Raw genomic sequence first — 16,443 nt, forward strand, 5'->3', positions numbered from 1 at the left:
CCAGACAAATGTGAAATGATGCATTTTGGAAGGTACAAGTGAATGGCAGAACCCTTAGCAGTATTGATATGCAGAGGGACCTGGGTGTGCAGGTCCACAGATCACAGAAAGTGGCAGCACAGTTAGATAAGGTAGTAAAGAGGCTTATGGCATGCTTGCCTTCATTGGAAGGGGCATTGAGTATAAGGATACAGAAGTAAGACTGAGGTTTTACAGAACTTTAATTAGGCCACACTTGGAATGTTGTGTGCAGTTCTGGTCATCACACTACCAGAAGGATGTGGATGCTTTGGAGAGGGCACTGAAAAGGTTTACCAGGATGCTGTATGGTATGGTGGATTTTAGCTGTAAAGAAATGTTGGATAGACTGGGTTTGTTTTCAGTAGAATGCAGGAATTTGAGGGGTGGCTGGATAGAAATTTATAAGATTGTGAATGGCATGGTTAGGTTGGAAGTATGAGGCTTTTTCCCAGGGTGGAGGGGACACAGGTTCAAGGTGCGTGAGGGGAAGTTTAAAAGAGATGTGCAAGGCACATTTTTCACACAAAGGGTGGGGAGTGCCTGGAATGTGCTGCCACAGGAGGTGGTGGAAGCAGACATAACAGCAACTTTCAAGAAACAACTGGACAAATACCTGAAAAGGAAGGGAACAGAGAACCTGTAAGTCAAGACAGTTTTAGTATGGAAGGGCATAATGTTGCAGTGCAGGCTTGGAGGGCCAAAGGGCCTGTTCCTGTGTTGTATAGCTTCTTTGTTCTTTGACTGGAGTGTCACTGCCTTTCCCCATAGTCCTGTGATTATGTGCTGTGGAATATTAGCACTTCAGCAAACTACAAGCATAAGAACACAATATCATCAGGACTAGGACTAAAGTGTGGGAACAAAGGAACACGTGGAGATCACAAAGCCCCTTGAGCCAGCTGCTGCATCCTTCACTGAGATCATGCCTCAATTAGCACCTTGGTTCTGTGACCCTTTGTCTCCTAATCTAACAAAAAACTGGTGGTCTCAGCCCTGAGCTCTCACATCTCCATCAGCTTCTGAAGGGGGAGACCTCCAGTAACCTCTCTGAGTGACTGAGTTCTAACTTTAAGGCATTTCCTGCTTGTTCTGGATCCCCCACCAGAGGAAATTGTTTCTCTCTGTCAATCTATTCCGTTAATCACCTTGGACACTTCAACCAGAATACTCTTAACCATAGCCTACTTTGACTTGCTCACCGAGCTGGCTTGTTCTCGTTCAGATATTTCGTCACCATGCGAGGTGACATTATCAGTGGAGCCTCTGATGAAGCGATGTTATTCTACTCCACTTGGAATTTGTACTGTCCGATCTGTTGTGGTGAGTACCGTCATTTCCCATTTTGGTCTGTGTGGGTTTATATATGCAGCACTGCAGAACTACACAGGAAAGAGGAAGAACACTTATACAAGATCGTACTTCAAATGGATATCCCCGCGACTTCATCCACAGATGCCTATATAACAGACAACAACAGGGGGACTTGACACACTGGCCGCACTGCCCTACGTCAAGAACATATCGGAACTGACAAGACACCTAAGACCACTAGGAATCATGGTGACCCACAGCCACTCTACGACAAATACTTACAAGGATTTAAGACCCCATTCCCACAGCATGCAGAACCAACACTCATCCACAACCCGAGCAACATTCATGGTAACCTACTCTGTTTTGTATCTTCTTCTCCATGTCCCTGACCTTGCCTTCCCCACAGATCTGTAGGTACACTGAATCAACACTGAATGAGCTGGCAAATTCTCCAATCCAGCAAGAAATGAAATCAAAGACAGGCAACTAACTCCATTAGACCGATGACACTGTGAGCCACCCAGAAAGATATCCCACTCAAAGACTCATGGTCAGCCTCTCCCTTGCCTGTGACTATAAACATGGGACAAAGTGTTGCATCTCCACCCCGATCACATTAAATGGTGATCTGCTGTGGCTGGACAGCTCCCCTCCCCTTCCTCACTCCTGATGAAGCATTTCAGCCCGAGACGTTGACTTTCTTGCTCCTCTGATGCTGTCTGATCTGCTGTGTTTGCGAAGCTCCACGTTTATTGGCAAAGAAAGAAAGAGTTTGAATTTTTACACACCTTTAACATCATTTCAGTAGGGAAGAGATCCTGTCAATCAGTGAGCGGTTTGACTGGGGAGTCCTGATTTATTTTTAGGCAAATGCAGCTTCAAGAGCCTACGAGTAGTGATTAACTAAATAACTGAATAATGTATTTTTCAGTGATATTGAGTGATGAGTAAATATTGGTCAGGACACAGTCAAGAACTCACTTGCTCGTCTTCGAAATAGTTCAGTGTGATTGTTTGAAAGTGAAGACTGTTAGTTTGGGTGAATGTACCCTAGTGGGTGACACAGTGGTTCAGTGGTTAGCACTGCTGCCTCAGTGCTAGGGACCCAGGCCCGATTCCAGCCTGTGGTGACTGTCTGTGTGCAGTTTGCATGTTCTCCCCGTGTCTGTGTGGGTTTTCACTGAGTGATCCAGTTTCCTCCCACGGTCCATACATGTTCAGTTTAGGTGGATTGGCCATGCCAACTTGCCCTGCAGTGTCCAGGGATATACAGGCTGGAGGGGTTAGCCATGGGAAGCGTGGGGTTACTTGATTAAAGTAGGGAGCCCAGTCTGGGTGAGATGCTCATCAGAGGGTCATTGCAGACTCGATGGGCTGAATGGTTTCTTTCTGCACTGTAAGGATTCTATGATTCTTCAAACATGACTTGCTTCATTGACAGAGCACAGAAGTCATACGAACCTGCTCACACCACAGGTTTCAGCCTGAGTAGAGTATTGTGCCTAATTCTGGGAAAGATATCAATGTCTTGGAGATGTCTAGAGGTTGGTTCAAGGAATGAAGAGCCTCAAAACCTAGGATTGTTGACCTTTAAACAGAGAGTTGAAAATTGTTAAGGGTTTTGATAGATTAAATAGTAGAGTATAGTGACCAGAGAAACCAATCTTAAAGTAATTTGTAAAAGAACCTGAAGATAACCGAGAGTGGCTTTAAACATTGAGTTGTTGTGATCTGGAACGCAATGTCTGAAACAGCAGTGGAAGTAAATTACATAATGTTCAAAGGTAACGTTACAATGGAAATAATTGTAGCAATATGGAAGGGAGTGACATAATTGTAATGAGTAAAATGCCTCCTCCTGTGTTGTTAAATCAAACAATTCTAGCAGCCTGCTGTGAATTTCCAAAGCCATCCCGACACCAGAGCACTTGCACATCAACTTCATCAGTTGTGCAAAGTTTTAAATACAGGGTACACAGAAGAATATGCCTCCTAATAGATTCTTCTCCTGCTCTGGCAGTAACACCATTTCCTCTGAGATCAGAGTTTGAATCCCACTTCAGGATTCGTTCGCTGCAGAAGTACCCTCACCCCAGGTGCGGTCAGGTTTGACATGTTTTGGACCGAGATAAATGAGGAGTGTTCACACCAGGCTGGGGAGAAAGCCCAAAAGTCGGGGAGAGTAATCAGTTTCTCAGCCTTTTGCAATCAAGTTTGAACTTGTGGTAGCTGAGCTAAGCACAGATTTTTCTCTGAAGCTACATAGTTCTGGTTCCAATAGCCTGTAGGTTCGTTTGACATCAGATCATTTAACATGGGTGCTTACCTCACTGCTGATTAACTTGAGGTTAGAAATGAGTCATTCAGTCTGGGAGCTGGTGAGTACACTCCTCAGAAATCCATCTCCCAGATTCTGTGCCTGTACAGACCTCAGGAGGTTATATTAGTGATTGGACTTTAATAAAAAGATTATTGGAACCAGAAGCTCAAAAATGTAACTCTAAACACTGTGGTAGACACTAGGAAAAATATTAGTTCATACTTTGTCGGATGATGTAGAACCGGAGATTTTTTCAAATGTTTTGCCTTTATTTCCTGTCCTAATGGATTCATCTTGACTTTGCTTCAGACCATTGGAACAGGAGACCATTGAGAAGACAATTACCCCACTCCAGCTCCTATTTCATTTGTGTGTTCTGCTTCCCAGTCGTGTATTGTTCAATTGGATCATGAAAAAATCAGACGCTGCATTGTTCTCTAATGAATGGATTGCTCAAATGATGTACATAAAATATATAACAAAAACAATCCTATTTATATTGCACCTTTATCATAGTAAAGTGTCCCAAGGCATTTCATAAAAGCATGATGGAACAAAATTTGACACATAAGGTGATCTTAGGTTAGGTGACCAACAGCTCATTCAAAGAGCTAGGTGTTCAGTCATGTCTTAATGAAGGTGAGAGATGAGAGCGCCAACTGTGTCTTAGTGGATAGCACACTCTCTTATGAGTCATAAAGTACTGGATTCACCCCCACTCCTGGGCCTGAGTGCAAAGTTTACTGCAGGGCTAAGGGAACATTGCATTGTCACCTTTTACATAAGATCTTAAATCAAGGCTCAAATTGCTGGCTTAGGTGAATGTAAAACACCTTGCTGTTTTGAAGAAGTCCAGGATCGTCGCCTTTTTCTGAGCCCTAATCGTTCCTACAAAATAATAGATTACTAGCCTGTTACATATCACTAACTACAGTCATAAATGTTGGCAGACCATTTGCTGATACAAGTAAACAAGAAAGAGAGGCTTTGAGGTTTAGGGAGAGACAGGCAACAGAAAGCATGACTGCCAATGAAATGGGACATCGAGGTTCTGATTTGGATCTTATAGGGTTGGAGCACATTGCAGAGATAGGGAGGAGGTAATTTGAAAACAACGATAATCAAGGGAGTCCATATAGGTCAGTGAGGAGTCTGCAGTGTTTTTACAATGAATAAAAAAATACAACATGGGACCAAAAGTGAGGATGTTTTAATAAAGAGGGTGGTCATTTGGCTCATTGTGCTCTTTCAAATGGCTATCAAATTAATCCAGAAGGTTCTGACCAAATGATGATGATGACGACGATGATGGTTTTGATCCAATGATGATAAAGAAATGGTGATGTATTTCCAAGTCAGGATGGCATGTGAGCTGGAGGGAAGCTTGCATTCTACATTTTCCCACGCACCTGCTGCCTGAGGTCACCTGTTTGGGGAGGTGTGAAGTATACTATGTTGGTGAGGAGCCAAATTCCACTAAAAAATGGCCAGAGGTACCTCTCTGCATTAGAGAAAGACAACTGGTTATGTTGCGATAATGCTAACCACTCCAACAAGCTACAGGGCAAGGTCAGGATGCTTCTATGAACAAACACAGCCAGAACAGGACCAAAAACAGAAATTGCTGGAAAATCTCATCATCTGTGGAGAGAAAGCAGAGTCAACGTTTCAGGTTCAGTGACCCTTCTGAAGAAATTCTGTTTTAGTTTCTGAATTCCTGTATCTGTATTTTTGGGGGTTTTTTTTGTACAGCCAGTTCAGCGACAAAACCTGTGCTGTTTCCTTCATTCTGCACCACTCTCTAGTCATTTAACCAATTGAGCCCACACACTATGGGAAAGGCACTACATAAATTCAAGCTTTTGTTGATGCTGAAGCGCTGTTACTGATTCCGATTTCAGGCAGAAGGTCCCAGAATATTTCGCTACAATCAGTTTAATGTTAAGAATCTACAGTCTTGCTGTATAAATTTCTGCACTGCTCGTACTGAAAGCTAGGCTGTGATTCATTTAGTCTCTCAAATTCTTTTCTTTTTATGTTTTTACCTGAATAGTTCTGAAGGTGAGAGAGAGGAGCCTTGCACTGACCCTTCTGACCATGAAGCAATGATCCCCTCTGGCCTGGGAGGCTCCTTACCAGAAGCAGAGGACAAAGAAATGAGACAGAGGCACCATCAGCCACAGAGTAAAGAGGAATCACAAGCCGGTCAATTCAACCCAAATTCCAAAGCTCAGGAAGGTAAACTCCATAATGTCAGCCTCCAAGTTTGACATTTTCTTCTGGACTCATTCTCCTGCACACCCAAAACCTTTCACTTTGGCTGTGTACCTCGAAGCACAGATTGTGTCATTAAACTGCTTTTATTGTGTCGATGGGATTTGACAGATGCTGGCAGTCTCCCTCTGAGAGAACCATACCATCAATGTTTGACCATGTGCCCACAAGCCTTCACAATTATTCCAGCAAAACTGCTCCCAGCTTCCACCTTCCCTCACCTCCCCAGCACACACCCCACACGTCCCCCAGCACCACACTCCCACAGCCTCTTCATTTTCAATCACCCAGTCACTTTGAGGCCAAGTTCAAATACCCCCATATCAAGATTCTTTCTTTAATCCCAAACTGCAGGGACCAGTCGATCAGGAACCCCACATCAGCCCTCTCTCCCCCAGTCACCTCAAAGAAAAAGGAATGGGAAATTGATTGAGATCAGGAAAGTTGTGAAGGAGTGATAAAGTAAGCAGAAGGGATTTATTTTCACACAATACATTTTGCTGTGATCCAGGCTGTGCTGCCGGTGAAGGAGCTGGAAGCAGATTCAACAGGATCTGGCTCAAGGGAATTGGATAAATATTTAGTGTGGTCAAACGAGCAGGATTATGAGGAAAGATCAAGTTGTCAGGGGCTAATTCAATAGCTTTTTCAAACATCAAGCACAGCTATGATGGGCCAAATGGCCACCTTCTGTGCTTATAGGTTTCTATAGCTCCTCTTATGTTTGTCTTATTTTAATTAGCAGCAATAAAATATAGCTATATAAGAAAATGGCTGATAACCTGCAGAAATGATCACATCCACATTGTAGCAGAGGCTGAATTATTATTTCCTGAACATTTTGCAGCAATCTAAGTGTGCATTTGGAATAAAAATGCAGCATTGGGGTGGAACGATGTTCATTTTACACAGCTTTAATGTAGGCCTGAATATCTGAATGAATCTCCTTGGAGGGACAATCTATCACTGCTGTATCTCTGTGCCAGCTCTGCCTCAGTAGGCAACCCTCTCAAGTGGATGCCAAAGTTGCCATTATTCTGAAAAAACATCAGAGCAGACCCCTCACTCTCCCCAGTTCTTTGGGGCAGTATTTTATCTCTCACCAACATCAATGAAACTGATATAACAAGGTGTGGGACTGGATGAACACAGCAGGGCAAGCAGCATCAGAGGAGCAGGAAGGCTGACGTTTCAGGCCTAGACCCTTCTTCAGAAATCTTTTCTGAAATCATTTCATTTCTGAAGAAGGGTCTAGGCCCAAAACGTTAGCCTTCCTGCTCCTCTGATGCTGCTTGGTCTGCTGTGTTCATCCAGCTCTGCTTCTTGTTATCTCAGATTCCCCAATATCTGCAGTCCCCACAGTGAAACTGATGCTCTGATTATTATCATATTGCTGCTTCTGGGAGCTTGCTGTGCCTAAATTGGCTACTACATTTACAAATAAAAGCAGCAACTACACTTCACAACGCACTTAATTGGCTGTAATGATCTTTGGGATGTCTTGAGATGAAAAGCTTTATAATTATTTAAAATCGTTGATGAGCATTTAGTGTAACACACTACCATCTAGTGGTAAGATGAAGAACTGATCCACTCATTCCAAGGGCAGGATTTTATGCTCCATGAGTGGATTTGAAAGTTCTGGGATCCAGAGAGCAGCTGACCTGCCCCTGACTTGGCTGAAATTTTACAGGAAGTGGAGGAGGCGTCAGAGAGTTTGCCTCTCAACCATGCTTGGGCCTATAGACGTCATTATCTTTTTATTGCAAAAATATACTTTACTCATAGGAGGAAATCAGTATAATTCTGCTACAATGTGGATGTGATCATTTCTGCAGGTTATCAGCCATTTTCTTATATAGCTATATTTTATTGCTGCTAATTAAAATAAGACAAAACATAAGAGGAGCTATAGAAACCTATAAGCACAGAAGGTGGCCATTTGGCCCATCATAGCTGTGCTTGATGTTTGAAAACGCTATTGAATTAGCCCCTGACGACTTGATCTTTCCTCATAATCCTGCTAGTTTGACCACACTAAATATTTATCCAATTCCCTTGAGCCAGATCCTGTTGAATCTGCTTCCAACTCCTTCACCGGCAGCACAGCCTGGATCACAGCAAAATGCATTGTGTGAAAATAAATCCCTTCTGCTTACTTTATCACTCCTTCACAACTTTCCTGATCTCAATCAATTTCCCATTCCTTTCTCTTTGAGGTGGCTGGGGGCGAGAGGTCCAACCCAAATCCTTAGACTGTGATCCCTGGTTCTAGTCACACCCACTATCAGGAACACCCTCCCTGCATCTACCTTGTCCAGTCCTGTTAGAATGGTACAAGTGTCTATGAGAAGCCCCTCATTCATTTGAACTCTGGCAAAAACAATCCTAACCTATTCAATCTCTCCTCATATGTCAGTCCTGCCATCCCCAGAATCAGCTTGGTAAACTTTCGCTGCACTCCCTCAAGAGCAAAAACATCCTTCCTCAGAAAAGGAGACTAAAACTGCACACAATATTTTAGGTGTGGTCTCACCAACGCCCTGTACAACTGCAACAAGAGATCCCTGCTCCTGTCTTCAAAACTTCTCGCAATGAAGTCCAACGTACCATTTGCCTTCTTTACCACCTGCTGCACCTGCATGATTACCGTCAGCGACTGGGGCGCCCAGGTCCCGCTGCACACTCCCCTCTACCAATTTACAGCCATTTAGGTAGTAATCTGCCTTCTTATTTTTACATCCAAAGTGAATAACCTCACATTTATCAAAATTATGCTGCAGCTGCTATTGATTTGCCTACTCACCCAACCTGTCAAGATCATGCAGTGGGATCTCTGCATCCTCATCTCCGTTCACCCCCCCCCCCCCCCAACTTGGTATTGTCTGCAAACTTTGAGAAATTACATTTTGTTCCCTCATCCAAATGATTAATATATATCATGAACAGCTGAGGTACTAGCATCAATCTCTGTGGCATCCCACTCGTTACTGCCTGCCAATTTGAAAAGGACCCATTAATTCCTACTCTTTGTTTCCTCTCTGCCGACCAGTTTCCTATCCATCTCAATACACTTCCCCCCAATCCCATGCGCTTTAATCTTGCATATATTTAATGTCTTATGTGGGACTTTGTCAAATGCTTTCTGAAAGTCCAAATACACTACATTAACTGGCTCCCCCTTGTCAACTCCACTAGTTGCAACAAATTTGTCAAGCATGATTTCCCCTTTATGAATCCAAGTGATTTTGTTTGATCCTGCCATTGCTTTCTAAAGGCTCTGCTATAAAATCCTCAGCAATGGATTCAAAAATTTTCCCCCTACCAATGTTAGGCTTACTGATATAATTCCCTATTGCCTCTCTACCATCCTTTTGAATATTGGAGTGACATGAGCTAACCTCCAATCTGCAGGGACCATTCCAGAGCCACAGGCATCTTCAAGCAACTAACATTGCTCCCAGCATTAACACACTGCACAGCTGCCATCAAGATCTTGGGCAGGTTCCTGCAGACATTTTAACTTTTAAACCCACAGTATCTGTTGCTTTTTGAGGCATAAAGTTCCAAATTGCCACCTATCCTATGTAGAAATGCTCTTTGATTTCATTCCTAAATTGTCTGATGTTAATTTCCAGGTGAAATCATCTTGTTCTCAATTTCCTTCACCATATGAAGTAATTGCTTTGCATCAACAAATAGAAAACCTGCATTTCTAGATTAACTTACATCACCTCAGGTCACTTCAAGCCAATGGAGTACCTTTGATGTGTGCTCGCTGCTGTCCAGAAACTGGTATTATAGAATAGAATAGAATAGAACATTACAGCACAGTACAGGCCCTTCGGCCCTCGGTGTTGTGCCAACCTGTCATACTGATCTGAAGCCCATCTAACCTACACTGTTCCATGTACGTCCATATGCTTATCCATTGACGACTTAAATGTACCTAAAGTTGGTGAATCTACTACCGTTGCAGGCAAAGCATTCCATTCCCTTACTACTCTCTGAGTAAAGAAACTTCCTCTGACATCTGTCCTGTATCTTTCACCCCTCAATTTAAAGCTATGCCCCCTCGTGCTCGCCGTCACCATCCTAGGAAAAAGGCTCTCCCTATCACCCTATCTAACCCTCTGATTATTTTATATGTTTCAATTAAGTCACCTCTCAACCTTCTTCTCTCTACTGAAAACAGCCTCAAGCCCCTCAGCCTTTCCTCGTAAGACCTTCCCTCCATACCAGGCAACATCCTAGTAAATCTCCTCTGCACCCTTTCCAAAGCTTCCACATCCTTCTTATAATGCGGTGACCACAAGTGTACACAATACTCCAAGTGCGGCCGCACCAGAGTTTCGTACAGCTTCACCATAACCTCTTGGTTCTGGAACTCAATCCCTCTATTAATAAAAGCTAAAACACTGTATGCCTTCTTAACAGCCCTGTCAACCAGGGTGGCAACTTTCAAGGATCTGTGATTCTTAATAGAGCCATCTATCAGCTAAAATATATTAAAGCAATTTCATCTCCTGACAGGGGTTCTGCACATGTTACAAATGCTGTAATTATGATTCCTGAAATACCAATTAAGGAACTTAAAGATATGATCAAAATGAAAGAAAAGCTTACTGTTCTGTGAAAATTAATGGTAGGTCAGAAGATTGGACGTGATTTAAAAATCAGCAAAGAATGACAAAAGATTAATGGAGAGGGAGAAACTAAAGTGTGAGAGGAAGTTAACCAGAAATAAAGTAAGAATTTTCAGAAATCCTTTTAGAAATGAGTAAGTAAAAGTGAGTGTGGGTCCTTGAGAGAATGAGCCTGGAGAATTAATAGTGAAAAATGAAGAAATGGTGGTGGAGCTGAATAGATATTTTATTTGTCTGCCTGCTCGATAGAGGACACAGTTATTTGTAGGTCAGGAGGTGAAAAGGAGGAAGCAATATAGAACAAGGAAAGAGCATTGAGAAATCTATTTGAACAAGTCACCAGGATGATCTATATCTGAGGGACCTAAAAGAAGAGACGCTGGAGATAGCAGATAACCTTGCAACTTTCCAAAATCTCCTCAATTCTGGAAAAGTCCTGTCAGACTGAAAAAAGGCAAATGTAACATCTGATCAAGAAAGGAGGAAGGCAGACGGCAGATAACTATAGGCTGGTTAGCCCAACATTGGGGAAATGCTAGAATCTAACATTAAGGGAGCCACAACAGGGCAGTTAGAAAATCTTAATGCAATCGGGCAGAATCAATGTAGATTTGGGAAAAGCAAATTACATTTAACTAATTTATTAAAGTTCTGTTAGGATAATGTGGATAAAAGGAAACCTGTACATCTGGTGTCCATGGATTTCTATAAGGTGTTTGATAAGGTGCCTTATGAAACCTTTTTGAACAACATAAGAGTTTGTCATGTATGTGTAACATACCATCATGGATAGAGAATTGTTTGGATAATAGGAAGTGGCAAGGAAGATAAATGAGATTTTTCAAGTTGGCAAGCTATTGACTACTGGAGTGCCACAGTGGTCAGGGTGGAGCCCTGAACTATGTCCAATCTACACAGGATTACATCAACATAGTCCTACCTGACCATAGGGCTGCTCTCTCATTAGGCAGAAACGACTGATGGTGGATTAACCTAGGGGTCACCACACACCTCAGGTGAAGGGGGAGGTTAAGAAGGAGAGTCCTTCTTTATAACCTCAGTCTTTATAACCCATGTTGTTGGCATCACCACTCTGCATTGCATACCAGCTATCTAGCCAACTGAGTTAACCAACAACCCCACAATCTATGCAAATAACTTGGATGAAAAGATCAAATGTGTTGTTGCGAAGCTTACTGAAGACACAATGACAAGTACAAAAGTAAATCATGACAAGGACATAAAGAGTCTGCAAAGGAATGTGAACAGGGTAAGTGAGTGGTTGGCAATAGGAGTATAACATAGAAAAATGAGAACTGATCCACTTTGGCAGGAAGAACAGAATAGCAGCAGACAATTTAAATGGAGAGAGATTTCAGGACTTGGCTGTATAGGAAGATCTTGGTGTCCTAGTACATGAATCACAAAAAGTTGGAATGTAGGTACAGCAAGTGATTTAGAATATTGCAATAGAATACAGAAGGAAGAATGGAGAATGTCCAGGACCACACCTGGAGAACTGCCCACAGCATTGGCCTCCTCTCTAGATAAAAGATACAAAAGCATTAGGAGCACTTCAGAGAATTGTCATTCGACCAATTCACACAGTTAGTTATGATGCAGAAGAAAGTCCTTTAGCCCGGGTGATAAGTTTATCCTTGGACAAGTTGGGCCTATATACGAGATAACAAGGTGTAGAGCTGAATGAACACAGCAGGCCAAGCAGCATCAGAGGAGCAGGAAGGCTGATGCTCCGAGCCTAGACCCTTCTTCAGAAATCATCTGGTGTACTCTGGCATATCTGCTACTTTTCTGCTGACTTTCTGTTGTCCTCTGGGGAAAATAGGAAAATGTGTCTGTATCTCTTTGTCCATCTTCAACAAGCCCCTTATGGGCCATAATCTGATCCTGATATTTCCCAAGTTTCTGTGTATACAAAGTGAATGGTGTCTTGTCATTTTCTATGGCTTGCTCAGATTCTGTCAGGGCATAGATAGTGTCAATTAACCTTGAGGAAAGCATCCCAACAGTTTAGTTTCTCGGTTGTAAACTAACGGTGTTTCCATCACTACCTATCTACCCATGCCATTTGTATATTTTGCCCTTCTCTTTTCTAATATACCGTGCCCACTGGATTAACATTTATTTTTGATCCCTTTTACAATGCTGTACATTTTCTATGAAATCTCAAATTTAATGAATGCCCTGCAATTTGTAGGTTGAGCACTCAAAAGGTCAGAAAAATTGAAGCAAATTATAATCCCTTTCCAAGCAGAGTGATAGTTACTCATTACTGATGGAGTTTTTGGGTTTCTCCGAAAATCAATTGATATGGACTGTAACCGCCAGTGATTACAATGAGTTCTTTACCAACACTGCCCACACCAGGTCAGTTATCAACTTGCAATTTGGTTGGTCTGCTAACATTTTAGGAAACATCTAATCTCTCACTGCATGATTTTTTTTCTAAAACTCCATAACGAAAGAGAATTTCTGCTTCCAGTGTTCACTACCAAAAGTACAGGTTTCCACACACATCCCGAAACTCTTCATCAGCAAATTCCCCACCTTGTCAGTTAGGAATTTAGCCAGTGTCCTCAGTTCAGTTCCAATCTGTTTCTCCATTACCTTTCCCATCACAGCACTTTCTCTTTTACTATATGTTGTTATAGACTGACTAAATCTAATTTCCAAGTCTATGAACTGCAAGAAGAAAACTTTATTTTTCCTCATCCATTGCTTTCAAATCTATACTAATGCTTCCCATTAGCATAGCATTCCCCATGCTAATGGGAAGTTCACAATGGGCAATGGTGGAAACTGCTTCTAAATTGTTTAGATGACAGATTTATTGTTGGTCTCTTCTATGTGTTTACTGTACATATAGCCCCTTACTCATGTACCCTTTAGCAGGATTTTTAACCTCTGAGCTGATAGATGGGTGAACTACTGAGGTCATTTTAAGGTAATTTTTTTTTCTGACCAAGTATCAATGGGCAGAAAATATAAACAGTTATTCCCTTTACAGATGCTGCCACATTTGCTGAGTTTCTCTTGCACTTTCTGTTTTTGCTCCATATCTCTACTTCATTTCTCAATCACTCATATGGCTCAACTTCACAAAACATCAACGGGTGACCATATTTCAACATGTTACACTTGGTTTCAGCAATCGTCCCCAAAAGTAACTCAAATTTGCAGCCTTTCATCTGAAAATAACTCTAAAATTTACAATGTTCTGCTGCCAAAGTCGAATTAGAACAGGGAACTAGAACATAGGATATCAAGTCCTTGTGCATAAAGTTTATTGACTACTCAGTCACGCACCTCAGTCCACACTCAATACCCCTCATTATCCCTTTATATTTTCTCAGTAACTTCATTCGTCAATTAACCCCAGTCAGTAGTGAAATAACTCCATGAAAGCTGGTATCCCATCACCAAATCACCCTTTTTTTACACAAGCACAGTACATGATATTGGCTCAGCTAGCTCAGAGCCAGCTCTTGGAGTGAACAGAACCCCTGACACTCCTGTTCATATCTGCCAGCCAGGGCTCCCTGATTGGATCAGATTAACACCCCCAATCAGGGAACTCATATTCTACGAGGTCCACCTGACTGACTATTGCACCAAGCAGCTTAACTTCTTCGTCTACAAGCAATCTGTACATTCATGAGTATACATGTTCATATGCCTCTGCTGGTGAGAGGCTGAAACTATAGTATGATATGTTAACACAGGCAGTTCCTCTTATAAATGTTGACCAATAAATTAGAAATATAAAAACAAGGTAGGGATGTACGACTTCAAATTGGGATCTGAGATAAATCTGTACATTTGGTCAAATTATCCCTTACTCTTTAAGCCTGCATTAATCAAAGACTACACCTGGCCACAGCATCCCTGTACGTGGCACTGTGAAATATTATCTAGGAATGCTTATAGAAATTCTTCCAGTCATTTTTAAGTGACTCTTTCACACTGGAGTTTTCTTTAACCCAATTTTTTCTGTTTTATGCCGCAGCACTAAGGCGAGCTCAGAGTTTCAGTGCTCCAAGAAACAACAGGCAAGAGACGTGGAGGAAGATAATCCAGACCAGTAAGGAGAGAAATATGATGAAAATTCATTTTAATTCTCTATGCTTGCCCTTGAACAGCCAATATTTTTAACTTTCAATAATTGGCAGCTGTGCCTTCAGCTACTGGGCTCTTGAGTCTCATCTTTCCTCTCACAGTCTCTCTGCTTTCTCTCTTCTAAAACACTGCTTAAAACCTATCCTTCTTGGGCAAACATTTGCTTCCAGATCCTAACATCTTCTCATCAGTCTGTCAAATATTGTCTGATAAAGCCGCAGTGGGACATCTTATTGTCGTAAAAGCACTATGTAAATGCAAATATAACATGGTGTGGAGCTGGAGGAACACAGCAGGCCAGGCAGCATCAGAGGAGCAAGAAAGTTGACGTTTCAGGTTGGGATCCTTCCTCAGCCCTAACCCTAAAACCCATTTCTGAAGAAGGGACCCAACTCGAAACATCAATTTTCCTGCTCCACTGATGCTGCCTGGCCTGCTGTGTTCCTGCAGTTCTACACTGTGTTATCTCTGACCCCAGCATTGGCAGTTCTTACTATCTCTGATATAAATGCATATGTTTGTTTAATGATTTGTAAATGTGTGAAGGACATGTACATTTCATACATTTGATGTCTGTAATTTGTATGTTGATTAATGGAGTTTAAAAGTCCAAACTTCTCAACTTCAATGCGGCTGAGATAGTAATCTTGGTGTTTAGGAAACTTGTCACAGCTCAAAAACATCTCAATACATTTCCCATACATTGCTGTCAACATGCAGTGAATTTGGTTATGCAGGCATTTGGGGGAACGTTTGGACATAGATACACTGAATAAACAGGATTAGGATGTGGCAGGGCAGCAGTCTATCAGTGATAATGGGGACTGCAGATGCTGGAGATTCCAAGATAATAAAATGTGAGGCTGGATGAACACAGCAGGCCAAGCAGCATCTCAGGAGCACAAAAGCTGACGTTTCGGGCCGAGACCCTTCATCAGAGAGGGGGATGGGGGGAGGGAACTGGAATAAATAGGGAGAGAGGGGGAGGCGGACCAAAGATGGAGAGTAAAGAAGATAGGTGGAGAGAGTGTAGGTGGGGAGGTAGGGAGGGGATAGGTCAGTCCAGGGAAGACGGACAGGTCAAGGAGGTGGGATGAGGTTAGTAGGTAGCGGGGGGTGCGGCTTGGGGTGGGAGGAAGGGATGGGTGAGAGGAAGAACCGGTTAGGGAGGCAGAGACCGGTTGGACTGGTTTTGGGATGCAGTGGGTGGGGGGGAAGAGCTGGGCTGGTTGTGTGGTGCAGTGGGGGGAGGGGACGAACTGGGCTGGTTGAGGGATGCAGTAGGGGAAGGGGAGATTTTGAAACTGGTGAAGTCCACATTGATACCATATGGCCGCAGGGTTCCCAGGCGGAATATGAGTTGCTGTTCCTGCAACCTTCGGGTGGCATCATTGTGGCAGTGCAGGAGGCCCATGATGGACATGTCATCAAGAGAATGGGAGGGGGAGTGGAAATGGTTTGCGACTGGGAGGTGCAGTTGTTTTTTGCGAACTGAGCGGAGGTGTTCTGCAAAGTGGTCCCCAAGCCTCCGCTTGGTTTCCCCAATGTAGAGGAAGCCGCACCGGGTACAGTGGATGCAGTATACCACATTGGTAGATGTGCAGGTGAACCTCTGCTTGAACCCCGCCCACGGCCGACGCCTACGGAACCCCGCCCACGGCTGACGCCGACGGAACCCCGCCCACGGCCGACGCCGACGGAACCCCGCCCACGGCCGACGGAACCCCGCCC

General features: G+C 43.0%; 1 protein-coding gene across 2 annotated transcripts in view; it reads left to right on the forward strand.

The window, feature by feature from the left end:
* The window catches only part of mical2a (microtubule associated monooxygenase, calponin and LIM domain containing 2a), a 274,841-nt gene that overhangs the window by 212,413 nt on the left and 45,985 nt on the right, over nt 1–16,443 (forward strand). For both annotated transcript variants that reach the window (XM_059652085.1, XM_059652084.1), the window contains 2 exons: nt 5,709–5,893; nt 14,603–14,677. In XM_059652085.1, coding sequence (XP_059508068.1) covers nt 5,709–5,893; nt 14,603–14,677 — 260 coding nt within the window. The remainder of the gene's footprint in view (nt 1–5,708; nt 5,894–14,602; nt 14,678–16,443) is intronic.

Source organism: Stegostoma tigrinum, chromosome 17 (genome assembly GCF_030684315.1).
Source record: "Stegostoma tigrinum isolate sSteTig4 chromosome 17, sSteTig4.hap1, whole genome shotgun sequence".
NCBI classification, from domain to species: domain Eukaryota; kingdom Metazoa; phylum Chordata; class Chondrichthyes; order Orectolobiformes; family Stegostomatidae; genus Stegostoma; species Stegostoma tigrinum.